Source organism: Panthera tigris, chromosome D4 (genome assembly GCF_018350195.1).
Source record: "Panthera tigris isolate Pti1 chromosome D4, P.tigris_Pti1_mat1.1, whole genome shotgun sequence".
Classification (NCBI taxonomy): Eukaryota; Metazoa; Chordata; class Mammalia; order Carnivora; family Felidae; genus Panthera; species Panthera tigris.
Genome location: NC_056672.1, coordinates 739,861 through 767,596, shown reverse-complemented (window position 1 = coordinate 767,596; position 27,736 = coordinate 739,861). Strand labels below are relative to the sequence as shown.

At 45.0% G+C, this 27,736-nt stretch overlaps 2 protein-coding genes across 16 annotated transcripts in view; one reads left to right on the top strand and one right to left on the bottom strand.

The window, feature by feature from the left end:
• The window catches only part of LOC102954804 (centromere protein P), a 244,534-nt gene that overhangs the window by 56,130 nt on the left and 160,668 nt on the right, over positions 1–27,736 (bottom strand). Inside the window, exons 6-7 of one of the 10 annotated variants that reach the window (XM_042963603.1) lie at positions 27,439–27,564; positions 25,357–25,459 (exon numbers count right to left, since the gene is read on the bottom strand). The exons of the other annotated variants lie outside the window; for them this stretch is intronic. Coding sequence (XP_042819537.1) covers positions 25,428–25,459; positions 27,439–27,564 — 158 coding nt within the window. The 3' untranslated portion in view covers positions 25,357–25,427. Of the gene's footprint in view, positions 1–25,356; positions 25,460–27,438; positions 27,565–27,736 lie in introns of those variants that run through there. 10 annotated transcript variants of the gene reach the window in all.
• The window catches only part of ECM2 (extracellular matrix protein 2), a 33,099-nt gene continuing 7,465 nt past the window's right edge, over positions 2,103–27,736 (top strand). The window contains exons 1-10 of one of the 6 annotated variants that reach the window (XM_042963586.1): positions 2,103–2,242; positions 2,535–2,584; positions 2,751–2,807; positions 14,625–14,934; positions 16,246–16,434; positions 18,325–18,921; positions 20,488–20,603; positions 22,274–22,409; positions 25,356–25,513; positions 27,556–27,695. In XM_042963586.1, coding sequence (XP_042819520.1) covers positions 14,649–14,934; positions 16,246–16,434; positions 18,325–18,921; positions 20,488–20,603; positions 22,274–22,409; positions 25,356–25,513; positions 27,556–27,695 — 1,622 coding nt within the window. In that variant the 5' untranslated portion in view covers positions 2,103–2,242; positions 2,535–2,584; positions 2,751–2,807; positions 14,625–14,648. Of the gene's footprint in view, positions 2,243–2,291; positions 2,585–2,750; positions 2,808–14,624; positions 14,935–16,245; positions 16,435–18,324; positions 18,922–20,487; positions 20,604–22,273; positions 22,410–25,355; positions 25,514–27,555; positions 27,696–27,736 lie in introns of those variants that run through there. The other 5 variants (XM_042963587.1, XM_042963590.1, XM_042963585.1 and 2 more) reach the window with 5 other exon arrangements.

Here is a 27,736-nt window from a genome sequence, read left to right as displayed (position 1 = left end):
TTTCTATAATGGATCCGAAGGAGTCAAATGCTGGGACAACAAACCGCTACAAAGAGTGTAAAGGCTTCTGTTTGTCTTAAACACTGTCCAACACTGAGTTCATCAACATTTTTTTCCCTCCCCAAACAGTGTATTTCAACAAATCAGGTGCCCCCCCCTTTTTTTTTTTTTTTTTTTTTTAAAGAGAAGCTTCAGATTGACAGCAAAACAGAGAGGGAGGTACAGAGAGGTTTTCCATACATTCCCCATCCACCCCTTATATGTGACCTCATCTATTACCAATACCCCCCACTAGCGTGGTACATTTGTTGCTACTGATAAGCCTGTACTGACATATACTAATCACCCAAGCCCATAGGCTACCCTGAGGTTCACTCTTGGTGGTGCACATTCTATGGGTCTGGATAAATGTATGACGACATGTATCCACTATTATGATCATACAGGGTAGTTTCCCTGCCTTCACAGTTCTCCGTGCTCTATTCATCCCTCCCTCTGGCCTAATCCCTGGCAACCACTGATGTTTTACTGTTTCCACAGTTTTGTCTTTTCCAGAATGTCATATAGTTGGAATTGTATAGTATGCAACCTTTCAGACTAACTTCTTTCACTAGTAATGTACATTTAAGGTTCCTTCATGGTTTTTCATGGCTTGATAAGAGTATTTCCTCTTAGCATTGAAAAATATTCCATTGTCTGGATGGAACACAGTTAATTTACTCGTTCACCTACTGAAGGGCATCTTGGATGCTTCCAAGTGTTGGCACTATGAATAAAGCTGATGTAAACATCTGTGTGCAGGTTTTGGTGTGGACATAAGTTTTCAACTCATTTGGGTAAATACCAAGGAGCAGGACTGCTGGGTCACAGATTAAGAGTATGTTTAGTTTTCTAAGAAACATCACACTGTCTTCCCACATGGCCGCGCCATTTTGGATTCCTACCAGCAAGGAATGAGAGTTCCTATTGCTCCACATCCTTGCTCGCATATGGTGTTGTCGGTGTTTTGGATTTTTGCCATTCTAGTAAGTGTGTAGTGGTATCACACTGTTGTTTAATCTCCGAAGCCCTTTTCTTTTCTGATTGTGTGTAAGCGTTTTTGGGAAGGAAGGTGGGGTCCTATCTCTAATAGTAGAATCTTCCCAAATGTTTTGTAATCCTGAGCTATCTGCTCACGACTGACAGTATAGGGTTAAAATGCTGACCAAAACATATCAGTGGGGATGATCAATTTTGTCTTTATAGTGGGTTGTGCCAGTGGTGAGCTTAGATTCTGAACATGGGGGTTCCCTGCTCCACCAGCCACCCAAGCCCAGTGGATGAGAACACAGGTTCAGTTTAGGGGCAGATGCCTAATACTCACAACAAATGATGGAGACATCCGGAGGACTGGGGTCATCTAACCTGCTATTCTTAAGTGCAGTCTCTAACAAACTTCACCATTCCCAGCATTTGGAATTTCTAAACCTGTGGGGAACACCCACAGAGCTATCCTGTCCCACACACTTGGGCTGCAGTGTTATCTGTCAGAGTCTCTGTGCCTTTAATCTTTAAGGAATTTCTCAACATTTCTTCTAATAGTACTAATTATTTTGCATATATATATATATACATATATATGTAGTTTATTTTAAGGCATTTGGATGGCCCACGTGTGTAGTCAATTACCTTGATTTGATCTACCCAGGTCATTTTAAGATTTTGGAAAAACAAAAATGTAGCTCTTCTCTGTCAGAAAATTTAGACACTTGAAGTAGAATAGTAAGAATTTAAAAATAGCCATTAAATAATTCCCTAGTCTGTGACAGGCACTTCACATAGGGTATTCATTGCATTGGCAGGGTAGGTATCATCATCCCAGTTGTACAGAAGGATAAAGTTTAATCAGAAACAACAGTAACTCATCCAAGGTCCCCATAAGCAGCAGTGTGAGCCTGGAACCCTGACCGCTCTCTGACCTGCTCATTTGTAGATAGAAAAAACCGAGGCCAAAGTAGACAACCAATTCGCCAGAGTAACCATCATCAGAAGGCTCAAAGCTCCTTTGCACATTTTCTCCTTATTGCTTCAAGGCTGGAAGTTACATAATTTCAGTGACATTAATATGTAACAGCTCTGTGCTTTGTTAACAAGGCTGCCTGCAGACTGGGGGCGCAGGCAGAGGACAGCGAGTTAACCCCACTAAAGGCATCCCAGGAACGCGCGGTCCTCCACGTGGCAACAATGGCGTCTCTGTAGTCTGGTAAAGCTCAAGGGGTACCGTGGAGGCTGGTGTGAACTTGGAGGGACACCACATACTCCGGTTTCTCTCCCCCTGCCTCCGCTTTCTGCTTCTGCTGTGATTGAGAACAAATATTTCCCTTGGTAACCGTCTTCCCTGGTTACTCTCTTGGCGGCTCTGCACAAAGATCCGAAAGGCATTTGTTCCCAAGGGAAGCAGTGATTTTCGATTTTACTAAGAAGTCAGCTAGCATTTCTCAACATTCCTCTCTTTCCTTGTTTTAAAGAAAGCTCTGGTTTTGTTTCATTTTCAGCCGGAGACTTTAATGACACCAAGCAGAACCTACTTAGTTTAGAGTTTCAGGTAAAAGCTTAAAATTTTAAGTTTCTACTAAGGCATGTGGAATGGTTTTAATATTTGGGTGTTTTATGTTGCAAATGTGTTTAACACTTGAGGAAATTAGCTCTTACTAATAGATTTTAGAAGTTTAAAGTGTACATTATGCTGCTTACTTGTTTTTTTTTTTCAGGATGAATACTTCCCAAGTATTTTGAACTTTTACGGAATTAGGATTAAAGATACTTTTGTAAGTTTAAATATAATTTACATGCTCAACAGAAGTAGAAGTTGGTTTGACAATTACATTCTCAATTTTTAAAACCTAAAAGAACATAAAGTATTAATTAAAAATGTTTTTCATTTTAAGCCTGTTGAGTGACGTTAAAAGGGACAACAGACATTTCATGGCTTTGTGTAGAAGTTTAAAATTCTCAATGTTATTTTAAAAACTTACTTAAGACAGTGGATGAAAAACTTTAAATGGAGATAAACAATAAGTTAACCAAGATTTACGGACAGTATTTAATGTTGGGATAAAACAAGAAGGGCTGGAAAGAAAAATGTACTTGATCAAAATAATACCTACTGTGATTTAGAGTACCATAAAATTTTAACTCTAGCAACATATTTACTCAATTGCAAAGTTGCTTGTTAAAGTAAATATTAAACGCAATGCAAAATTTTATAAATCACTGAAAATAACAAAGGCCTAGGTATCAATTATAAATTTAAAAAAAATGTTTATTGATTTTGAGAGAGAGACAAAGAGAGAGAGTGAGAGCGAGGGAGAGGCAGAGAGAGAGGGAGATACAGAATCCAAAGCAGGCCCCAGGCTCTAAGCTGTCATCACAGAGCCTGACGCAGAGCTTGAACCCACCAACTGTGAGATCATGACCTGAGCTGAAAGGGGGACGCTTAATTGACTGAGCCACCCAGGCACCCTGACATTGATTATAAAATTAGCAATGAAAGGCCATTTCATAAAACATTTAAAATTTTAATGAGACTATTTAGATCCTGATTTTGTTAAAATTAAGATAGCTCTGAAAATTTATTTCTGTACATGTGTATTTAGGTTTCTGGATGAAAGTGAGCCAATTCTGGGGGGTAAGGAGAAAGACTCCGGGAGGTAAGTCCAGGTGGGGGCCCTAGGGTGAGCAAGCCCAGGCCTGGTCCTGTCAAGCGAGTGTTTCCGGGAGGACAAGGGGCTGGAGACCCTCTTGGGCGTCCTCCTAAACCCCGTCCAGGGCCGGACTAAACTTGCACCTGGTTCAAGACAGGGCGTCCGCACAGACGACTGTTAATGCAGGACAATGTCCATGAATTCTCACGCAGAGCGCAGTGCCCACGCTCTCCACCAGAGCCACGTCCCTGGCCCCTCCTGCTGCCCCCATCCTGGCTCTTGGCCCAGCCCACATACTGCCTCCTCCGTTCCCTGCTCTCTGAAACGACTCCTCCAGGGTCCTTTGCCCATTGGCGAAGGGATTTGCTCCTTTCATGACTTTTCATGTTAGTTCTACTAAAACCAAAGCGGATCACAAAAACTGGTTCCAATGTAGCTCCACTTCAATGATGTCCAGTAGAGGTTCTGAAGAGGCTGCAGTAATTAGTGGACATACATACTGAACGCAAGTCTGCATGCTGAGGCTGGCGGACAGGACAAGCTTGGCGGCGGCCATGTGCGGGGCCATCAGCCCAAGGAGGAGAACCCCTTCCTTCAGGCCTCAGGCAGAGGAAGAGCAGGAGAATGAGGCTGCACTGGGGGAAGAGGACAAAGAGGAAGGCAGAGGCACAGTAAAGGAGAGCTTGTGTGCAAAAGATAGATGGCCTTAGGCTAAAAGATCCCAAGAAGGATAAACAAACAAAAAACAACCCTACGCATTATAGTAAAACTTCTGAGTATTAAAGAGGAGTTGAAATATGAAAAAAAACTTCCATAGAGAGAGAGAGAAAAAAAAAAAGATTTCTCACAAAGAGATAAGACCCAGATTTGGGTTAGATTCTCATCAGTAACAGCAGATATAAGAAGTAAATAGAGGGGTGCCTGGGTGGCTCAGTCGGTTAAGTGTCCGACTTTGGCTCAGGTCATAATCTCAGGGTTCCTGGGTTCAAGCCCCATGTTGGGCTCTGTGCTGACAGCTCAGAGCCTGGAGCCTACTTCGGATTCTGTCTCCCTCCCTCTCTGCTCCTCACCTGCTTGCAATCTCTCTCTCTCTCTCAAGAATAAACAAACATTAAAAAAAAAAAAAAAAAAAGTGAAAATGGACAACAGCTATAAAGTTTTGGAAGAAAAGGATTGAAATCATTATTCTATTTCCAATTAACCAATGATATTTTCTGACACAAGATTTCAAAATTTTTAAAACCCAAAACATTCTTTTAGAGAAAGAGGATCACTTTAACAGAAAATAAAAGTAATCTGAGGGAACTCCTGGTTCTGATAATAGCAGACTAAGGAATTCAGAACAAAAGCTGTTGAGAATAATTAGAATAGAGAGGGAAAAAGCAGGACTAATATTTGGGATAGAACTGAAACCAAATAGGTTTTGAACAACTTTTCTTCTGAAGGCATCTAGAAGGAGGGTCCAGAAGAGGCAGCAGAGAATTAAATGTAGCTTAATTTTTGTGTTTAAAAAAAATTTTAATGTTTATTTTTGAGAGAAAGAGAGCACGTGCGGGCGAGTGAATGGGGGAGGGGCAGAGAGAGAGGGAGACACAGAATCGGAAGCAAGCTCCAGGCTCCTAGCTGTCAGCACAGAGCCTGACGTGGGGCTTGAACTCACGGCACCATGAGATCATGACCTTAGCCAAAGTTGGACGCTTAACTGAGTCACCCAGCCACCCCAAGAATTGAGTATAGCTTTAAAACAGCCTCAGCAGGCAAGACAGAAATAAAGCCCTAGGAACGGGGCTACGCCGGCAGCAGGATGACAGGGAGGGCGATGCCAGTGAGGTCCCCCGCTCTGGTTTGGGACCCAGTGTGATCCATAAGCAGACATAGCAAGGCTCAGCTTCAGAACATGCCGTCTATAACTGGTAGTGCCCTCACCCTAATGCCTGAAGCAGATGTAAATCCTTCTGGGATAAGAATTTATCATTAAGGCTTCCAAGTATTTCCCTAATTTTTCATTATACAATATCTGGTGCTCAATCAAAAGCCATGAGGCATAGGAAGAAATAGCACAATGCGGCTATAATCCCGGGGAAATAAGACAACAGAAACAGATACATCAAGTGTTCAGAAAGTGGGAGTGTTCAGACATAGACTTTAGGAAGAATGTGATTAACATGTTCAAAAAGTAAAAGACAAGACTGAAAATTTCAGTGGAGAATCAGAAACCATGAGAAGAACTCACTGAAAACTCAAAACCAAAAATCCCACAGTAACAGAAACAAGGAAGTCAATGGACAGATTTAATAGCGGAAGAGAGAATTCATGAACTGCAACACAGGTTAAAAGGATAACCAGGACAATTCACAGGCAGACAGGGATAGAGACAAGAGAGGGTAGACGCAGTGAAGACACCATGAGGAGGCCATCATGTCTACCAATGTGGCCCTAAACACACTCAGGACAGAAGTAGGAAAGTACTGGGTGGAGAGAAGGGCTGATGAGTCTCCAGGCCATAGATTCAAGAAGTGCTATAAATCCCAAAGGCGACAAAAACAAGAAAATCCTATCTATGTACCATACAGCAAAAAAGCTGAGCACCAAAGCCAAAGAGAAAATCTTAGATAAAGCAGCCAGCAGAAAAAGTTATTTAAAGGAGAAATAGGGGTGCCTGGGTGGCTCAGTCGGTTAAGCGTCCGACTTTGGCTCAGGTCATGATCTCGTGGTTTGTGGGTTTGAGCCCTGTCTCGGGCTCTGGGCTGAAAGCGTCAAGCCTGCTTTGGATCCTCTGTCCCTCTTTGTGCCCCTTCCCTGCTCACGCAGGCTCTCTCTCTCTCAAAAATAAACATTTTTCTTTTTTTTAAAAAGGAGAAATAATCAGGTGGGCAGATGAATGTTCAATCAAAATTAAGGAAACAAGAAGATGTTGGAATGAGATCTTCAAAATGCTGAAACAAAAAACTTGTCAACCTACAATTCCATGTCCAGCAAATGCATTCTTCCAGAATGACATAAAACATAAGTATTTTCAGATACACACACAAAAAGAAGTGGTCACCAGTAGTCCTGCATTAAAGGAATTACTAAAAAGTGTTCTTAAATCAGAAAGAATGGAACCCTGACAGAAGCCTGAAACCATGGGACAGAATGGGCAGAAAGAAAACAGTAAATGTTCAGGTGACTGTAACACAGGAGGTCCCGGCTGGGGCAGGAGGATTCCCTCCATCGCCCAGCACATAAGGCGTGAAGACATTTCTGCTCGCCATGAGTGAAGGGAAGGTGCTGGCTGCATCTACTGGGCAGAGGCCAGGGATGCTACTGAATATACAAATACAAATTCTCCAACCCAAATGTTAGTGGTGCCAAGGCTGGGAGAGCCTGATCTAAATGACAATCACCATCATCTTCTGAGGACGTCACATGTATCTAGAATTAATGTGACAAGAGTGGCACGGTGCTGGGCTGAGGGACAAAAGGAGGCTGTCCTGGCCTCACATTGTCCAGGAGGACAGAAAGGCTCTGGTTTATACCAGACGTGACAGGCTGAGATGTATGTGGTAATCCCTACAAAGAGCAGAATAGTAAAAAGTGTAAATTACTAACAGAACAAGAAAAACTCAGTCATCAATTTAAAAAAGCAAGCAAGCAAGAAAAACAAAACAAAACAAGCAGGCAGAACGAATAGAAAGCTAATAGTCAGAAAACAGATTTAAACTCAAACATGTCAAGTGTTAACGTTAAATATAGACTAAATGTTCCAATTAATAGACAAAGATTGTCACACTGCATTAAAAAAATTCCATGATATGCAAATAGAAAGTATATTGAAAATATAAGACTATCAGCTATAATATCTCACAAAGTAGATCTTATGACAAAAAGCACTATTAGCAATATAAAAAGTACCTAATGATAAAAGCACTGGAAAGATCTAACAATTTTGGATTTGAATATACCTATAACACAGTCTCAAAATATACTAATAAACATGACCAAAGTGACTTATAAATATTAAACTACGTTCAAAAATAAACCCAAGGGATAACATAGTTCAAAACCAAAGGAGACTCTATTATTATATTTGTAAACTGAAAATTAAAATTAAGAATACAAAAATACATCCAAAAGATACATCCATAATATCTATAATCACAAAAAATTGGCAAAGAATTTAAATGTCCATCACCAAACTGTTTAGAGGGGTCATGAAAGACCCAGTAAACTAGAGGGTGGGAAGCTAGGGCCCATTCGCCAAATTCTGTTTTTTAAACAAAACACCATAGTTACATAGTCTTGCCTGTCTGTTCACCTAGTGTCTATAGCTACTTTGGGCTATTGCAGCAAAGTGGAGAAGTTTCAACAGACTGTTGGACCTCAGAGCCTAAAATATTTATCTTCTCAACTTTGGAGAAACAGTGTGCCTACCCCTTGTACTGAACAATGAATTACGATCAAGGCAATGTGTCTTTTCTGCCTTATAAACATATGCACCATTTTGAGTTTTTAAAACATATACGCTACTTTTACAAATTTGACTATTAAAAAAATTTTAATATTTATTTATTTTTGAGAGGGAGAGAGAGAGAGAGACAGAGCACAAGCGGGAGAGGGGCAGAGAGAGAGGGAGAAACAGAATCTGAAGCAGGCTCCAGGCTAAGCTGTCAGCACAGAGCCAGATGCGGGGCTTGAACCCACCAATGGTGAGATCATGACCTGGAGCCGAAGTCGGATGCTTAACGACTGAGCCACCCAGGCGCCCCTCAAATTTAAACATTTTAAGAACAAATGATAAAAAAAGATTATGAACTCTGGAGAGAGAAAACTATGTGAACGCCGCCTGTATCTTTATCGTTTAAAAGTTTATTTATTTAAGTAATCTCTACCCCAATGTGGGGCTCAAACCATGACCCTGAGACCAAGAGTTGCATGCTTTTCCCACTGAGCCAGCCAGACACCCCCACGGCTTGTATCTTTACATTTCTTTGGGCTTTCCTATGGACAACAGACTGGAGCTCAACCTAAGAAGACCCTGTTGACAGAGCTGTCTGAGCCCAGAAGATGACGAATCCCCCAGAGCTGGAAACGGAGGAGAGCTTCAAGGACTCACTGAAAGTCTGAGCTGCACACAGCAGAGTGCCACTGTTATAAACAGCCAAGGTTACGAGGACAAAGCTTCACCTGAGCACAACAGAATACAGAATGGAAGTGGGATCATTCCTCAAGGAACATGCAATTCTGGCCACATGAGCGAGCATACACGTGTGAGACTTGGAAACTGAGCAAAAGGAAACAGCACCTCAGAGTCAGAGTAAACCTCGGGAGGGAGATCATCGTGTGCAAGGGGTCTGTTTAATTTTAGAAGACCACTAGAAGACCCCATCTAGTTAGAATTCATTAGATGTGCCTGTAAACCGCCTGCCTCTGTCTGGATTAAAAACCTCTGTATGAGTTCCTCTCAACAGGGGCTTCTCCATCTAGACACTTCCGACGTGCTGGGCCCTTCGGTTCCTCTGTTGTGGTGGGTGGTCCTGGGCTCTGTAAGACCTCCAGCAGCACCCGGGCCCTCCCACACACAGGGAGTTGGGAGAGCCCCTCCTAACAGTGACTCTGAAGAGAGTCCAGATGCTGCCAAATGGGACCCATGGACAAAACTCTCTGGCTGAGAAGCACTGCTTTCAGTGGTGGGCTGCAACCTTGTGCTGCAAAGTACTTAAATTTTGCAGGCCAAATAAATGTTAGCATCTACTGAAACTACCCAATGACGCTCTTTAGCGGAGAAGTCCCCAAAAGTAATACACAAATAAACGAGCATGGCTGCTCCAATACAACTTTATGTATGGATAATGAAATTTCAATTTATGTGATCTGTCATGAATTATTACTCTTCTTTTAAATCTTAAAACCTTTAAATTTAAAAACACAAAAGCCATCTTAAGCTTGTAGGCTGTATACAAACAAGCAGCAGACTCAGTTTGGCCCCTACTCTAATTTCCTGACTTCTGATCTAACCTGTCAAGCCCAGAGCCTGGTCTCCAAGGACCCCATGATACAACTCCACCTCTGTCTGAGGAAAGTGTGAGATCCTACAACAATGCTAAGAAGTTCACACAACTGGGGATTTTGCGCATTATGTGACAGAGATATGTGATTCCAAATAGCCACCTTCGGACTCCCAACATCAAGGTGGTAGCCCAACCCAACTACAGTGGTGAGGAGAGTTGAAAATTAAAGTGCACATATGTAAAGTGCACCTGTAAAACCATAACACAATCAAGAAAATGAATATATCCATCATCCACAAAAGATCCCCATGACTCCTGGTAATCTACATGCCCCTGCCTCGAGGCAGACATGGGTATGCTTTCCTACAGAAGGGTTTGCGTTTTCTACAACGGAACTGTGTATATGTCCTTCTGTATGAGACTTCTTTTATTCAACATATTTATTTTGAGATTTACTTATCACTGTTGCTAAGTAGTATTCCATGGTATGGATACATTACAAGCTGTTTATCCACTAACACATTGATAGACATTTGGATGTCTTCCACTTTTTGTCCAGCACAAAGAAAGCTGCCATGAACATTCACATATAAATATGTGTGGACATATGTTTTCATTTCTCTTGGGTAAACAGCAGCAGAATGGCTGGGTAAATGGCAGACGCACATGTAACTTTAAAAAAAACTGCCAAACTGTTTTCCGAAAATGTTTACGCTGTTTTACATTTCCAACAGCACTGAACGAGAATTCTAGTTATTCTGCCTACTTGTCAACATTTGCTGTGGCTTATCCTTTTAATTTTAGTCATTCTGACGGATGCGTGCTGGTATCTGATTGAGGCTTTAACTTGCATTTTCCCAATGACTAAGGATTTTGAGCATCTTCTCATGTGCTTATATGCCTTGCGTGTCTCTTTGGTAAAGTGTGTTCAAAGCTTTGGGCTTTTAAAAGTTGGGTTTTCTTTTCATGTCAGAACTGTGATACTTCTTTATTCTTTTTTTTTTTTTTATGTTTTAATTTATTTTTTGAAGGAGAGAGAGACAGAGCATGAGCAGGGGAGGAACAGAGAGAGAGGGAGACACAGAATTTGAGGCAGGCTCCGGGCTCTAAGCTGTCAGCACAGAGCCCTGATGCAGGGCTCAAACTCACGAACTGTGAGATCATGACCTGAGCTGAAGTTGGACGCTTAACCTCCTGAGCCACCCAGGCGCCCCCTTCTTTGTTCTTGATACAAGTACTTTGTTGAATACATGTTTTGCAAATATTTTTTCCAGTATGTGGCATTTTCCTACTATTAACAGTATCTTTTGAAGACAAAAAGCCTTTAATTTTGATGAAGTCTAATTAAAAAATAAATATCATGCTCTCTATTGCTGTACTTAAGAAATCTGTGCTAAATCCAAGGTCACCAAAATTTCTTTCTATGTGTTCTTCTACAAGTTTATACTTTTTGCTGTTATATTTATGGTCGATTCTTTGTATGATACATGACTGTGCACCTCTTGCTGACCATGTAGGCTTGGTCTCTTTCTGAACACTCTCTTCTGTCCCACTGATTACTTGTCTGTCTTCACATCAGTATCACACTATCTTTATTTCCCCATATTTGTAATAAGTATCGAAAATCAGGTAGTGGTAGTCCTCCAAATTTATTCTTCTCTTTTCCAAAGTTGCTTTTGCTATTGTAGGCTCTTTACATTCCCACAGCAATTTTAGAATCATCTTGCCATTAAAAAAATAAACAAAATAGCCTGCTAGAATTTTGACTGGCTTTGTGACAAACTATCGATTATAGAATTGAGAATTTAAACCTGAGTCATCTGACCTATACACACAGCACACATACCCTATGCAGTTCTTCCATTTCCTGCAGCAATCCTTCATGGTTTTCAGGGCTGCAATCCTGGACATCTTTTGTCAGAAGTATCTTTAAGTACTTCACATTTTTATGCCTTTATAAATGGTGTTGTATTTTTTTTTTAATGTTTATTTATTTTTGAGACAGAGCGAGACAGAGCATGAATGGGGGAGGGTCAGAGAGAGGGAGACACAGAATCTGAAACAGGCTCCAGGCTCTGAGCTGTCAGCACAGAGCCCGACGTGCAGCTCAAACTCACGGACCGCGAGATCATGACCTGAGCCGAAGTCAGCCGCCTAGCCAACTGAGCCACCCAGGCGCCCCTATAAATGGTATTGTATTTTTAACTTTGGGGTTTTTTTTAAATGTTTATTTTTGAGAGAGAGACAGAGCATGAGCAGGGGAGGGGCAGAGAGAGAGGGAGACACAGAATCTGAAGCAGGCTCCAGGCTCCGAGTTGTCAACACAGAGCCTGACGTGGGGCTCAAAACCACAGACTGCAAGATCATGACCTGAGCCAAAGTCAGTCGTTTACCCGACTGAGTCACCCAGGCACCCCTTTAGCTTTGTTTTCTTTACTGTTTTTAGCATGTAGAAATAATCCTGACTTCTGTATATTGATCTTATATCCTGAAACCCTGCTAAAATCGGTTGTAGCTTTTTATGTAGGCACCATGGGATTATCTATATACACGAACAAGACATTTGTGAACAGTTTCTTTTCTAGTCTGGATGCATTTTGTTTCTTGGTCTTACATTACTATACGGGCTAGAATATTCAATAAAATGTTGACTAAAAGTGGTGAGACCAGACATCTTTTCTTTTTCCTGATCTTAAGCGGTAAACGTATTTCAAAATCAAGCACGGTATTAGCACTAACTTTTTGATATACGACGATGATCAGATTTAGGTTCACAACTGACAAATGACATTGATACACCGTTATCACCAAGTCCAGAATTTACATTAGAGCTCACGCTTGGTGGTGTACGTTCTATGGATTTGGACACGTGTGTAATGGTAGTATCCATTATTACAGTATTATACAGAATATTCTCAGTGCCCTAAAAGTCCTCTGTGCTCCATCGATTCGTTCCCTGCCCCTTCCCCCCACCCCCCGCACCAACTCCTGGCAGCAACTCTCTTTACTGTCTCCACAATTTTGCCTTTTCCAGAATGTCACAGAGTTGGAATATTACAGTAGCCTTTTCAGACTGGCTTCTTTCATTTAGTGATGTGTGTTTATTTCTTCCCTGTCTTTTCATGGTCCAACAGCCATTTCTTTTTAGTGGTGAATAATATTCCCTGTGTGGATGGACTACTGTTTATCCTCCCACCTACTGAAGGACGTCTTGGTTGCTTCCTAGTTTGCTGTAAACATCTGTGTGCAGGCTTTTGTGTAGGCATGTGTTTCCAACTCTCTTGGGTAAATACTAAGAAGCATGACTGCTGGATTACATGGTAAGAGTGTGTTTCTGAGAAACTGCCCAAGTGTCTTCCAAAGGGGCTATACCCATCTGTATTCCCTCCAGCCATGAATGTGAGTTTCTGCTGCTCCACATCTTTACTGGCATTTGGTGTTGATTCTGGCCATTCTAATAGATGGGTAGTTGTATCTCATTGTGGGGGCATAGTGGCTTGGGGAAGGCCTGCCTCACCTCCCGAACGTGGTTTTCCATTCAGTTGTCCTCTGGGATCCCCACAACTTACCCACAGGTTGTGAAGCTGACCTGTACTATAGTAGCATCTGATGCTAACAGAGGACTTCATTTCATGCAGAAAGGTTGAATCCAGTGCTTAGAGGGTCTCTTGTCTATTTCCCAAGGTGCCAATAAGATTACCGGGTCAACAGTCTATGGCCACTTTTTGGCCCTATGAGCCTTCAAAACCCCTCCTTAGCAGCTTGGAAATTTAGTCTGTACATAACATCACCTTAATGCTCACCATTTCTGCCAGGGTGATGGTTTCTGAAGTTAACAGTTTTGTTCTGACTGACAGAGGTGACCAAGGCAGGCTGGTGAGGAGTGGGGTAAATCCTATCCCCAAGCAAGGCTGCTCCTTTACTAACGATCCTGGGTCCCTGGCATCGTTGAGGGTTCAGACTCTCCTCCATACACCCTGGCTCCATCTTGGGGTACTGACAGCAAGAGGACCTGAATGAAGAGCAGAGGGGAGAGCTGATAGGCAGGGGTGAGGGTAGAGAAACTGACTCTAAGCTCAGAGGCCATGGGTGCTGCAGACCTTCCCTGTAGGACTAACCATGGGCCCAAGTGTGTGGCCGGGTGAGTCCGTCAACCGGCCCCACAATCAATCACCTTGTAGAGGGTTACTCTTCACTTTCTCTGCTACCTGACTTCACATGCCCGCACCAATGTGTGTGAGCACAGGGCTACAACCACACTGAGTCCACAGCACCAGGAGTAGAGTATTCATGTCTCCAGTGTGTTTTCAACTTCACCTCACGCAGAACCCTGCACTACCCTTGAGACAGGCTCATTAAGAGTTCTTCTTTGTCCGTCTTACGTCTTTACGACTGATTCTAGTTTCCTGTTAGTTTTATAGGGTGTAGCCGTACCCCCTCATCCCAATAAAGAAAATCATAAAGCGAGAGGATAAGAGAACAAAAAAAAGCACTGGGGGAAAGGACTGTGGGTGGCGCTGGTCAGAGGATGACCTGGCACACAGGTACAGCGACCCTGGATAACCTCTGAGGACCCACAACACAGTGATCCAGAGAGGACTCAGGAAACCACAGCCTGGAGGCCATGTCCAACCCACTGTTGTGTACATGGGAGTGTTGCTGGCACAGCCATTGCGTACCGTTGTCTGTTTTCACATGATAACGTTCAAGACGAATAGCCTGTAAAGTCCAAAATATTTAATATCTGGTTCTTTATACAAGTTTGCTCATGCTTGGTATGAAGGTAAAGATATTAAAAGTTCTTTGATTTTTATTGGGCAAATAGCCCACAGATGATGTGTGTCATTTCTCAAAGATGCTGCTGAGGCATACATATGAGCAATAAGCCCAGTTGTCAAAGGTGAAAATTAGGTACCACTAAATCCGAAATTCTGCTTCCTTCTCATTCTAGAAATTGGATGGTGGAAAAGCCAGCATGAAGTTTGCAGGTTTGGTTTGTTTCCTTCTGCTTATCATCTGTCAAACTGACTTTGGACAAAATGAAGAAGCACCTAGGAAGCAGCGGAGGAAAATGCACCACAGAAGACTGAGGGGCAGCTCCTCGCCTGCCCGCAGGTCCAGCAGGCAGTTGGGGGACCAGCGGACAATGGTCACACCTGGAGCAACACGTCCCCTGCTGAACCTGGACTACAGCACAGAGGAAAAGTTTGACTCTTTTCTAGGTTTTCTTGGAGTAGAATCAAGTTATAACGTGTTACCAGGTAAGAGCCCAGTGAGAGAAACAGAACCTCCAGGAGGACAATTTTCCAAAAAAAAGTTTTTTTTCATATTACTGTATTATCTTTTGGTTTAATCTAATGATAAAGTTTGAAATAATTTAAAATTTCATTTATAGAATGTAATTGTAATATAAAATTATTGGAAAAGAAAACAGTTATCCCACAACTATGTTTATAAAACCCAGTTACTATTTTCATTTATTAATTTCTAGTCTGTTTACTGTGCCATGTATTTTACATAGTTATATTCATAATATAGACAATATACATAAAAAGTTGTAAGCTGCTTTTTCATTTACAGTGATAGATCATATAGGATATAGAAATAAATTATTCGGATGACTCTATGAACACAGGGCTGTCAACCAGGGCCTGAGTTAGGCGAGCACAGTGGCGGGGGGGAGAGGGCAGATCGAACGTGAGAGCCCCCCGAGGGTGGGAGTTGGGCATGGTAGCTCATCCCACAAAGGAGAGGTACCAGAAATGATACTGGGTCGGAAGGACAGCATCTCCCCTAACATTCAAATCAAAGCAGGCTGTCTGAGGGCCTTCTTGGTTGACACACTTCCCCACGTGTGTGCCACGCTGTGCACTGGAAATGGAGGCACTGGAGACCACTGCACTGTGCATGGTACAAGGATGCATATGGTGGCATGGGAGCTCTCCTTCCGTAGAACAGCCGTTCTCAAAGAAGGGACAGGTGCAATGTCTCCTTGGGAACCAGTGTCAGAGGCCCTGCAGAGGCAGGCTCCGTGGCCTGGCTGTCCTGTCTGCACACCGGCAGGTCTGGGGCGTGGGCTCACCACCGGGGCTGTCCCTGCCCTGCTCTCTGGCACCGGATGGAGCTGCACTGCCGAGTCTCTTCTGAAATTAGGTACGGCCATCTCATTTGCTGTGGTCCACATAATGAGACACTTTTGGGGCTTGTCTGGGATTTGCAAACTCCCATTCTCTCTGCTTTGGCCATCAGGGCAGCCTGCTTGCAGATGAAGCCCGCTGATTATTCCTGGGTGGCCATCCTGTGCAGAGGCCGTGTGCCCACACTGGACACACGGCATGGATAAGGAATCCCTGATACCTGGGGTGGTGGATGCTGTTGTATAACTTAGTCACCCCGACAGGTACAGTGTGGAGGCGCAGTTCAGAGTCAGGCTACCAGGCTGGTCACTCTCAGAGCCTGAGTGAGAGGCTGAGAGAGCAGGCGGACGCCCCGCTGGGGGTTACATCTCTGGATCTACGTACTTGGTGTGCAAACACACGCAGGAACTTACTGTGTCCCTGCTTCTCTTTCAGGAAAGAAGGGACACTGTCTGGTAAACGGGATGACCATGTACAACAAAGCTGTGTGGTCTCCTGAGCCATGCACGACCTGCCTCTGCTCCAATGGAAGGGTGCTTTGCGATGAAACCGTGTGCCCCCCTCTGACATGCCCCCAAACGATCACACCGGAAGGAGAGTGCTGTCCAGTCTGCGTGGATACCGGTATAAGTATTTAGCTGAAACAAAATATCACATGTGATGGAGTCTTCAACTTACATTTGATTTTGTTTTGTCACTGCCTTAAGTTTTAAATTAAATTATGGTAAACTAGTCATCAAGGTACTGAAGATACTGGCACAGTGATGACAAACATAGACGTTATTTGGGAAAATGCATGGTAGGAGACGGAACTAAACGATCTAGGCTTTATAGTCCCAGCTCTGTCAGAATGAGTAAACTTGGACCAGACCACACTGCACACAGACTCTCAGCTTCAGAGAAGCAGTGACAAAGCTAACATAGCCCACAGTTCCCACATTACACGCGGGGTCTCCCTTAATCTGACTCAGGGTGGGTACGTTTAGACCACCAACAAAGATGAAGAACTCTTGGGGAACAGAGGGAGAGGCGGTTTGCATCTGGAGAGAAAAGAGCCCAATGCGTCCAGCCTGTTCGCTCTCGCTACTGCTCGGGTCATCTGGGGACATGCGCGAGCATGGCCCTGAAGCAGGGCCCGCATCTTGGCCACGTGCCCTGGTGCATGTCTGCTGTCCCCTACGCTCATGGGGCTCATATCTGAGTTACAGACGACTCTCAAGAGGGAGGCGCAGGTCCCCAGGAAGAGCCTAGTTAGTGATTGATGAAATAAACAAACGTGGTAAATAATCTGATGGGAAAGAACAGAGACATCTTTTCCGGTCTATAGTTGAGGTAGATGGACGGTCACAGGGTGGGTGTCTACAGAGGCTGTCTACCAAGAAGAACTTTAGAATATTTAGGAATTGCATTTTGGTTTACACTTATTTTACTAAGGTATTATGCCTTTAAAAAATGTTACCAAATATACAGGCAAGATTTAGAAATTATCAGACATTTTTCAAAGGACTTGGAATAATCTTGAAATGCTGTGGCTATTTTGGAAAAATAAACTTGGATATACAGGAAGGATTTTAAATGTTTCAATATGATAGCTTTAGTTTCCTTTCCTTAATTTTTTCCTGTTTTCCTTTTGCATGCCGTGCCAGAGATGTGAAAAAATAACTCACTGACTTTATAATATATACTGGGCCAAAATCTCAAGTAATTCCTTCAGATAGTTACATTTTCTGAGTTCCTTTCCCAGGTGATTTATGTCTAGATGACTCAGTAAGGGTCCACGCACTGGAGCTCACTTCTCCCTGAGCTCCGGTGACTGTCGGGCCGGCCCCGTTTGCTGCTCAGTGTGAACGCAGGCGAGCGTGTGCCGCTGACCATTCTGTCCCCATCATCACAGAAAAGTGGGGAGCACCCCTGTGCACACTTACAACAGCATCATCTGAGTCCAGGAGGACTTCCAGAAGGTCACAGAGTGAAAATCAGACTAGAGAGTCCGGGAGGGAGAAAGAGAAAAACTCTCTGTAATTCTAAATTTCAGAAGATGCTTTTGGGCCCGTGGGGCTGAAAGGAAACCAGACAAAAATAATAATAAATCTACAAACAAAAGCCAGTTTCACTACCACAAGCAAGCAAAATACACATTTCACTTTTTTATGTTCGGCGGTACAGACGCTTACACTGTTAATAACCCCAATTAACTGAGCAGTATCTATGATAAAGGTCGCACCTCATCACGTCGCAACCTCACACAGGACTGCTTATCACTGTGCATCATGTAACAACATTATTCCCTCTTTATTACCAGGTAGCCAGGCATTTTAGTAAAAATAAATATTAAGGCCACAGGCAAAACAAAAATTGCCTAAAACAAGTCTTAGAAATAAAATTTCAAAAGGTGTCTCATGTGTATATCGCACTCAAGTACCTGGAGAGAGTATTTACTAACCTCATTTTCACTATGATTTTTCCTTTTGCTAACGTCACAACCCAACCCTGTTGTGTCCCCATGGTTGGTAGCTTCTCCCCAGCCACTCACTGGTACAGCCGTAAGCGATACAAGTGAATTTTCTGGTGATTCTTCAGAACAAAGAGAAGCAACCAACTTACCCTGTAAGCAACTGACACCTTGTCCGCTGGAAATGAACCCAGTGTTGCAAAAAGAGGAACTTCGGTTTGAGGAGGATGAAGAAGAAATTAAAGAAGATAAAGATAAGGAGCAGAAGAAACAGACCGCTGACCCCGGAGAGCAGGGGAGACCCCTCAGTGAAGGGCGGAGCAGAGAAGGGGGAGAGCAGAGACCCCACGAGGAGGGGAGGCAGGCCCATCAAAGAGGACACCCAGCAAGGGAGGAGGAGGAGGAGAAAGAGGAGGGAGAGGGGGAGGACAATGACGAGGAGGAGGAGGACGGCGATGACGAAGAGGAGCACGATGACACCATCAGAGGAGACGTGTTCAGGATGCCCTCAAGACCCCGGGTCCCCCCCCCTCCCAGACGCATGCCACCTCTGCCCAGCGGGTGCTCTCTGTCCTACAGGACCATCAGCTGCATGAGCGCGGGCCTCACGGAGATGCCACCACTCACGGCACCAGAGATGACAAGCCTGGAGCTTGCTGGTAAGAGACGTGGACGCATGTTGTTCTGTCCTTGCCCTGTGAGAGTCCTACTTTAACTTCATAATATAAACTGATCCTAAACACTCTTCGATCATAGAAATAAACTTTGTGGAAGAAACAGCATAGTTACGTGTAAGCAAATTTCTCCAAATCAAATCATGATTTCCCACTGACTCTCCCTCAAGTAGGCTTTACTGAGGTGTGGTAACTTATGGGACGTGTGCAGTTGTGTAACTACCCTACATTCAGGGTGCAGAAAACTCCCATCCCCTCCCCACACTCGCTTGCACCCCTCCCCCCCCCCCCCGCCCCCGCCCCTGGTCTCTGCTGAGGTGACGCGCCTCCAGGGTTTGGCCATCCATGGCCATCACCCAAGTGGGGTCACATGGCACGCAGTCTTCCTGGCTGGGCCTCTTTCACTTGGTGTCTGGATGCTGCTCCTCAGGAGCCTGTGCGGCGCGCAGAGACCACAGGTGCCAGCTGGAGGGTACGGGGTCAGGGCCAGTGTGGGGCGACCGTACGGACAGTTCCACAAACATCCACACACAGAGGCCCGTGTGGACCTGGTTTTCCTCTCGTTAATGCTGACTGACAGAGTAAATGCGTGTTTGACTTTACAGGAAACCACCCACGGTTCCCAAAGCTGGCTGCGGCCTTGCTGCCAGAGATGCCCAGCACCCCCCACCGGCCTCTCCCTCATGTTAGCCGTTCAGGCGGGTATGGTGGGGTCTGGTCCTCCTCCCTGTTCATATGAGGTCACCAGAAGGGCTCTGAGCACACGAATGGCAGGACCAGGTGTGTGTCTGTCTGCCCTGAACACAAAGGGTAAGAGAATCTGAATGGGGTTTCGGATGCGCCTCAGGGGAAACCACAGACGTAAACTACCAGAGAAATAACAACTGACCTTGTAAACACACACACACACACTCAACAGACAACGTCGGACACTGTGGTTCAGGACGGCCAGTCTGTGACAGGACACCACACTCGAAGGATCCCTGGGGAACCCCCTCAGGCCCAGCAGCATCCACCCCCGCTCGAGGCTGGCACATCAGGTGCGCTCTGCCATAAGAAAACCCAATCTGTGCATGAAAAAGGAATGACCTGTGCCCAGTCATACTATCTTGGTTTTACAAGAAGGTCACCACCTGGTTTTTGTAGTACTCCCTGTTTCTGGGAAGCTCATTTTCTAGGTGTAAAGTCATTGACTACTGCACTTAACTAAATGTCAAAACAAAATCCCATAAAATTAAAGCATGTAGAACAAACTTCTACAGATCGAGGCCACACAATTGTAACATTAGATCTGGAGGCCATCTGAGCTCCTCGTTCAGAGAAGGAGATTTCAGAAAGGTAAATGATGTGTCAGGATTTCATGGATAACAGTCTCGGATTTCTGGCCCAGGGTCTAGGACACATCAAAGGGAAAGTATGCTTAGATAGATGGTGTCCTTGTCTCCCCAGGGTAGAGCTCTCTCGCTATCTATGCACGTGCATGAGTACACGTATGTGTACGTGCACGTCTGTGTGCACACGTGAGCCTAAGTTACAGCTGCTGTTTTCCAGGCAATGCCATCACCTCCATTCCTGATGAAGCATTTAATGGGCTGCCGAATTTGAAAAGGCTCGATCTGAGCAAAAATAATATCACGTCCCCGGGCATAGGGCCCAAAGCATTCAAGGTAAGTATACACACTCTGCCTGGTGAGTGATGACCCCCTCGGGCAGCTTTGTCCTGGCAGCAGGGAAGGGAAGGAGACTGAAGTGTTTTCACTGTAGCCTTTTCCTGAGAAAGTCTCCCCGTGATGTCCCTAAACCACTCAAGTTTTATCTTGATCAAGGTCTGTGGGTTTCCATGCTTCACCCATAGAGCACCAACAACGGCAAAATGACAAAACTAGTATTTTGAACTTATGGAGCAGCCTCTCCTCAAACAGCTGAAAGTATGTTTAAATATGGTCTTTTAGTACATGAGCAGAGCTTATCTGGAAACTTTATTTACATGTTCAGGCTAGAAAGACACAGCTTTGTGATTTTGTGCTGAGGGCAAGACCTGATGAACTTGTGAGCAGCACAGGGTTCTGGAGACACAAACGGGCTCAGATGAAAATCAGCACGGGACAGTGGGGGGAAAGACAAGGGCGAGAGGACAGGAAACAACAGAGAGTAAACCTCTGGAAGGCTTGCGTTTGACTAAAACATTTCCTAAAATGGGAGCAAAGGAAAGAGGCCCAAGGAGTGTCAGGGAAGCAAAGGTGCAAACAAGAAAGAAGGGGTCTGTGTATGTAAACAAATACACACGTGTGCTGTAAGAAGCCCAATGAAACACACTGCAACCCCCTTTATGACCTTTGTACAAATTGCTGGGCACGAGTGTGCTCAGTTCCTGGCTCCCACGCAGTTTCTGGGCTGGGACAGGACAGGGCTCCAGGCACCTGTCCTGCTGCGTCAGCTGAGACTCACGCATCTGCTGCGTTTGATCAGAAAGACAGACACATAGGAGAGCATCTCCTTTTCTTGTTTTGGGGTCCTCTGTCCCCTTCCCAAACTGCTCAAGTTTGACTACGTGCTGCTGAGTCACCAGTGAGGCGTCAGAGCTCTACAAGCACACAACCCCAAACACAGGCATGTGCCTCCCAACAGAACTGTGTGGGCACCACGAAGGAGCAGCCTGTGGTATTTGTAGCCACTGTGAAGAAGGTCCACAACACTTAGTGCTATTTTATGACTGTTCCCACTTAGTGTAACTAGAAAATTGAGGTGTGCAGATATATTGTAAGAACTCAAACTGCTATCTTTTGTTTTAATTTTTTTAAATGTTTGTTTTTGAGAGAGAGAGAGAGCACAAGGAGGGGAGGGGCGGAGAGAGGAGACACAGAATCCGAAGCAGGCTCCAGGCTCCGAGCTGTCAGCACAGAGCCCGACGTGGGGCTCGAACCCACGAGCCGTGAGATCACGACCTGAGCTGAAGTTGGACGCTTAACCAACTGAGCCACCCAGGTGCCCCTCAAACTGCTGTCTTAATTGCTAGCATCCATGACAGATTCAGAGCACCACATAATCTAATTAACTTGTGTCTACTGCCGAGAAGGTGGAAACCTAAGATGTAGCCCAATGTGACTGGTCCAGTGGTGACAGGAGCTCTCTCTTGCTCACTAAAGCCACAATAGGAGAAACAGGTGAGTGGGACACAAAATCATCAGACACAGGTTGCTGACAATGCTTCCCGCAGGCACGAGAAAGGGCAGGCGGGTCCGTGAGGCTAAGCAGGGCTGCGCTCTGGGCACTCAGTGCCATGCGTGACCGCACATCTATACCAGATGAAAAGGTAACTCGAGATTCACTTTTTAAGCTTCTGAAGAAGTTACTGCGCCTGAATATGGACGGGAACAATCTGGTAGAGATTCCTCCTGACTTACCATCTGCATTAGAAGAACTTAAGATCAATGACAACAGTCTGCAGGCTATCAGTGAAGAGAGCTTATCCGGTATGTAACGTTTGGTTGATGTATGTCCTTACAGCCTTTTCCTCTGTGGTCGCGTGGAAACTTTATGTACAGTATTGCCAGATGCACTAGTGAGTTTTTTAGGCCACATCACCATTTACCTTGATAAAATTTATTTACTCCTCTCATGGTTGATTCTGGACCAAACTGAACAACTGAAGTTGTCACACTGTGAGCTCGGCATAAAAGAGGCAGCACCACGCAAGCTGTTCACAAATGCTGGCTGGTGTCTCTGCTGAGGCCAAGTGCTGTGTCCAGACAAAGACGCCTAACTCTTCCTTCCATCCTCCCAACAGTCCGGCACAGCTCGTGAAGTACAGTGCTCACCACTTCCTACTTATCTGATTTGAAATATTTTAAGCCTAAAAAGAGTAAGCCAGTTTCGCGATTTCTTTTTACTCCCAAAAAACCTCACGAGGAACAAAGCCCTTCCAGTGATGGGAAGAAAACCAGGAATCCTAAGAAATGCCAAGCCTGAAAAGTACAGAGTTCTGGAAATACTCTATTTCCAGATGGGACTGCAGGGCGCACATGAAACACATCAATACACACAAACTGTGATAGGCTTTGTCATATGGAAAAGACACCAGAAAGTGCAATTTCCAACTGCTAGGCGAAGCAGAGGCCGAAGGAACACTGAATTTAGGCCAGCGCGCTGATGGGTGTCTGCTAACTGCACGTGAGGTCACCTTTCTAGCTCCATTTTCTTTTTTTTTTTTTAATTTTTTTTTTAACCTTTATTTATTTTTGAGACAGAGACAGAGCATGAACGGGGGAGGGGCAGAGAGAGAGGGAGACACAGAATCGGAAGCAGGCTCCAGGCTCCGAGCCATCAGCTCAGAGCCCGACGCGGGGCCCGAACCCACGGACCACGAAATCGTGACCTGAGCTGAAGTCGGACGCTTAACCGACTGCGCCACCCAGGCGCCCCTCTAGCTCCATCTTCTAGACCACGTGTTATAAGGCAGAAGCCCCTACCGGGAGCTGTGCTCACATAGTCCTGGCAGCGGCTTCCCCACATGCTCCCTCCCTCACACACGTCTCCCCAGTCCAAGCACCATAGAGGCCTCGGCCATGAGGAAGGCCTCAGGTGACGGTGCCCAGAGAGCCTCTACATTCTGCGCTGAGCCCTCTGCCGTGGACCGTCAGCCAGCTGGCAGCAAGCAGGGGGCCCCTGAGCGCAGGCTTCCACCGCTGCCAGATGCTGCTCTTTCTGCAGGGAGGGAGGCCCCTGGTGTGGCCGCCGGCGGCCTGCTGCTCTCCACGTGCTCCTGTGGCAGGTCTTCACTCGCGACCCTTCACGGTGCAGACAGTTCCAGAGCAGTGGGCAGGAGGGGTGGTGCAGGGAGAGCAACAGCACGTGCAAAGGTGCACAGAAACAAAAGGGACCGGATGCTTCCGGGAGAGCACGCAGCCCCCCAGCAGTGCTTGTGCGTGGCCACCACTCGCATTCTCCCGTGTCCGTGACCTGCCAGGTTGGCCCCCACCCCACAACGGGAGGGACTTCTACCAACTTCCTGCTTACAAACCCTCTTGCACTGCATCTACCCCACAGGAAGCTTCTCTAGTCCCAGCGTGTTGCCTGTCACATACAACATACACGTAAGCCAGGGTAACTGTAAACTCACGTGTAACATCATGAATTCACACTGGGTGCTACGTTTCTCTCTCTCTCGTGAGGTCACATACCAGCTACTGGTCTACTTTTATTGTCTGTTTTCCGTGGGAAAACTTCCATTATGTTCCCAAACTTCAACTATGTTCTAGATAAATGGGCTAGATTCTCAGTACCCCTAGTTTCAGAAATTAGAGAGAACATGAGGAAATATAACCACTTATCAGTTTACTGGTTGGGCCTCCTACTTCCTCTCAGCCCTTCAAGTGACGCCACACGGGCTCGCAGACTAGCGTCCTCTCCTGCCGCCGCCGCCGCCCAGAGGCTCCTCACTGCCTGGTGCACAAGGGGCCTGTGCCAACGCTGTGAGCACAGCCACCCAGTTCGAAACGGCCTGTATTCACCTGGCTGCCTCAGCCTCCCATTTCCCTCTGCGTCGTCCTGTGCTTGGGAGTCCAGCCTCACCACTCGTGTGGTCTGCGCCCCTGATGGCGCTGCCCCTTGCTCTTGCTTGGACAACGTCTTGCCTCTCTAATATGCCTAAGAGAGGGAACTGAGATGTACAGAGCACTCAGTGCAATGCCCGTGACTTGAGCTGAATATGAAAACATCCCTATTCTGGAAATCTTGGCCACCGAACCAACCCCAAAGTTACACCCTGAATGTCTGACTCAGATGCCTCTGGGTATCATCACTGCTGAGCCGTCCACTCTCCTTCAGGATTCCAGCTGATGTGGATCATGCCACTCCTGAGGCCAGTGGAAATGATGTAGGGAAACTTACTTGTATAAAGGCCTTTCTTGGTAGCTCAGTCTGAATGCGTGGAGAATTCTTGATCATTCTCCTCTCCAAACATGCATTTGGCTGCACTCTCTGCCAGGAAGTGAACAACTGTGATGAGAATTCACTGCTGTAACTCCCTTGTTCAGAGACTGACATTTGCCAGGCAGAGCACTCCCCTGTCCTCCGTCCATCCCTAATTATGCTGCTGTTTCATCTGGGCGTCCACGTCTTCGCCAATGCTTTAATGACCTCCACAACCTTCTACTGCTCACTTGGGCTCGCTGCCTCTGTGGGATGCCCTCACTCGATAGGCCTGTCTCTGCACTGGATCGCGCACCCAGCATCTTGCCAAGCTGGGCACCTAGGGTGCACAGAGCACTTGGGAAACAGCTCTGCAAGGGGTAGGCCAAAGAAGCGACATCTGCCCTCCAAATAAACTGAACATTTCACATGACATTTTGAAAGATACAGGAACTACATGGTTTTTTGATTTTCTTCATATTCTGACAATTGTATTTTATTTTTTGTAGACCTAAATCAGCTGGTCACCTTAGAACTGGAAGGAAACAATCTCAGCGAATCCAACGTCAACCCTTTGGCTTTCAAATCTTTGAAGAGCTTATCCTACCTGCGTCTGGGAAGAAATAAATTCAGAATTATACCACAGGGGCTTCCGGCTTCTATTGAGGTACCACTATCTTTCTTTCAATGTTTTATGTTTTAAATACAGTCTACCTGAATTTAAAAAAAACCACTATTTTAAAACATTATTGTGCGGCAGATTAAATCCCATTTTGGTGCTATATACAGAATTTACTATAATTTCAACATTGTGTTTCCTCAAGCAATACACAATTTTAATTACTAGTAGAGACCCTTGATAAAGTGAAAATTGGTCTTCCTGACAGCTCTTGGGGGGAGAATGGGGAAGATGAATGAGAACTTAAACAAAAACTACAACTTGCAAGAAAGCGTCCCAGTTCCGCCCAGCGCCCATCACTGCCTTCCCACCCTGTGCCCAGGCTGGAGCCTCACTGCCAAGTTCACACCCAACCTCTAACGCTGACAGCAGAGGTCTGGAAGACCCAGCGGGGCCCTGGCTGACTGCTCTGAGCTCTGTTTCTGCCCTCCCTGCCAGCTGTGGGCTCACTGCCCACGGAGCCACTGGCCCGGGTCTGCCACGGCTGCCACGGGGCCACCCTTCTTCATCCTCCTACTGGCAGATTAAGAGAGAAATTTAGAATTTGTCAAAATTGTAAAGATTGAGGTTCCAACACTGGGCTTTTATTTCAGAAAGACGTATAGACCCCTTATCCTATCCCAGACGTCCTCAGTCAGGTTCTTTTGAGGGTGGGGTAATTTATAATTTTTTAAGTTAAGGTTTTAATACATAATGCACACAAGTAAAACACACGCAATTTGAATAATATGGAGGAGCAAAGGGTCTCCAAATGTGCCTGAACTCCTGTCCCACGTTCTTCTTTCCAGAGGGCCCCTCTCGCTGGTAGGGGAGGTGATGTCCACACAGGTGTGTGTGCTCTGACCCTTCCAGGGCCCTGCTTCCCAGACAGAGTCTAGTGTCTGGATGAGTGTGCTCTGAGTGGGGTACACCTAGGTTGGAATTTACACTTTAAAAGGCTCATGACTGATTCTAATATGCAACCAAGTTTGGGAACCACTGATTTGGTTCACCCCTAAATATGTATTAAGGTAAAAGCAAAAAGCTAAAGATTGCTTTACCTCTTCCTTTAAAAAAAAAAAAAAAAAAAACACTTTTATTTTTTTTTAAAGTTTATTTTTATTTATTTTGAGAGGGAGGTAGAGAGCAAGTGGAGGAGGGGCAGAAAGACAGAGGGAAAGAGAGAATCCCAAGCAGGCTGTGCACTGTCAGCACAGAGGCCAATGAACCCACGAACCGTGAGATCGTGACCTGAACTGAATCCAAGATTTGGACATTTAACCAACTGAGCTAGCCAGGAGCTCCTGCTTTACCCATTCCTAACAAGTAAGAAAATTAAACGAAAAGGGGAGGAAACTAGTACAATAGGAATAGAAAGTTAAACTGAAGATGTATACCAATGTCTGGTTCTAATTTCCAATAAGATTTTTGAGGGAAAACTCCCTCTAGGACCAAGGGAATTAAGGCAGCTGGCTGTTGAAAACAATAGCTCTAGCAAACTACCCCGATGTTAAATCAAGGTTCTTAATTAACTTTTCATTAAATTAATCTTAATACAAGCCAATCTAAAACCCTGACAGGCAGCACAGACTGGTGGGACACTGCCTGCCCCAGAGCTGGGACCTGGTGGGGACGCGTGTCTCTTGCACATCAGGAGTGGGACCACGTGCCTTGTCATCTCTCCAGGCTGGACCATTTCCACTACTGAAGGGGGAATGATCATTTCTACCTATTTTCCAGGGTTGTGAAGCCCAAATGAGATAATGTACATTAATAGGTTTTATAAACTAGAGAGCTTTATACAATTATTATGGTATGCTGTATTTTGCAACACTTTATGGTTAAAAACTTCATTTAATCCCATGACCGTGAAAGATGACACATTTTATTTCACTAATTAGTTAGAAAAGGACAACTTACAATAACAAACTCACTTGGAAAAGCAGTAGACTCTTCAGACAGTACTAAGGAGATCAGTCTACAACACCATCTTTCTCTCTCAAACTCAACCAACCAGCACGAAGAAAAATAGTCTGTTTTCTTAATTATAGGAATTATACCTGGAAAATAACCAAATTGAAGAAATAACCGAGATTTGTTTCAATCACACCAGGAAGATCAATGTCATTGTGCTACGATATAATAAAATTGAAGAAAACAGGATTGCTCCTTTAGCCTGGATAAACCAAGAGTGAGTATCCGCTGCTGTCTGACTGTCTTAGACAGTTTCTT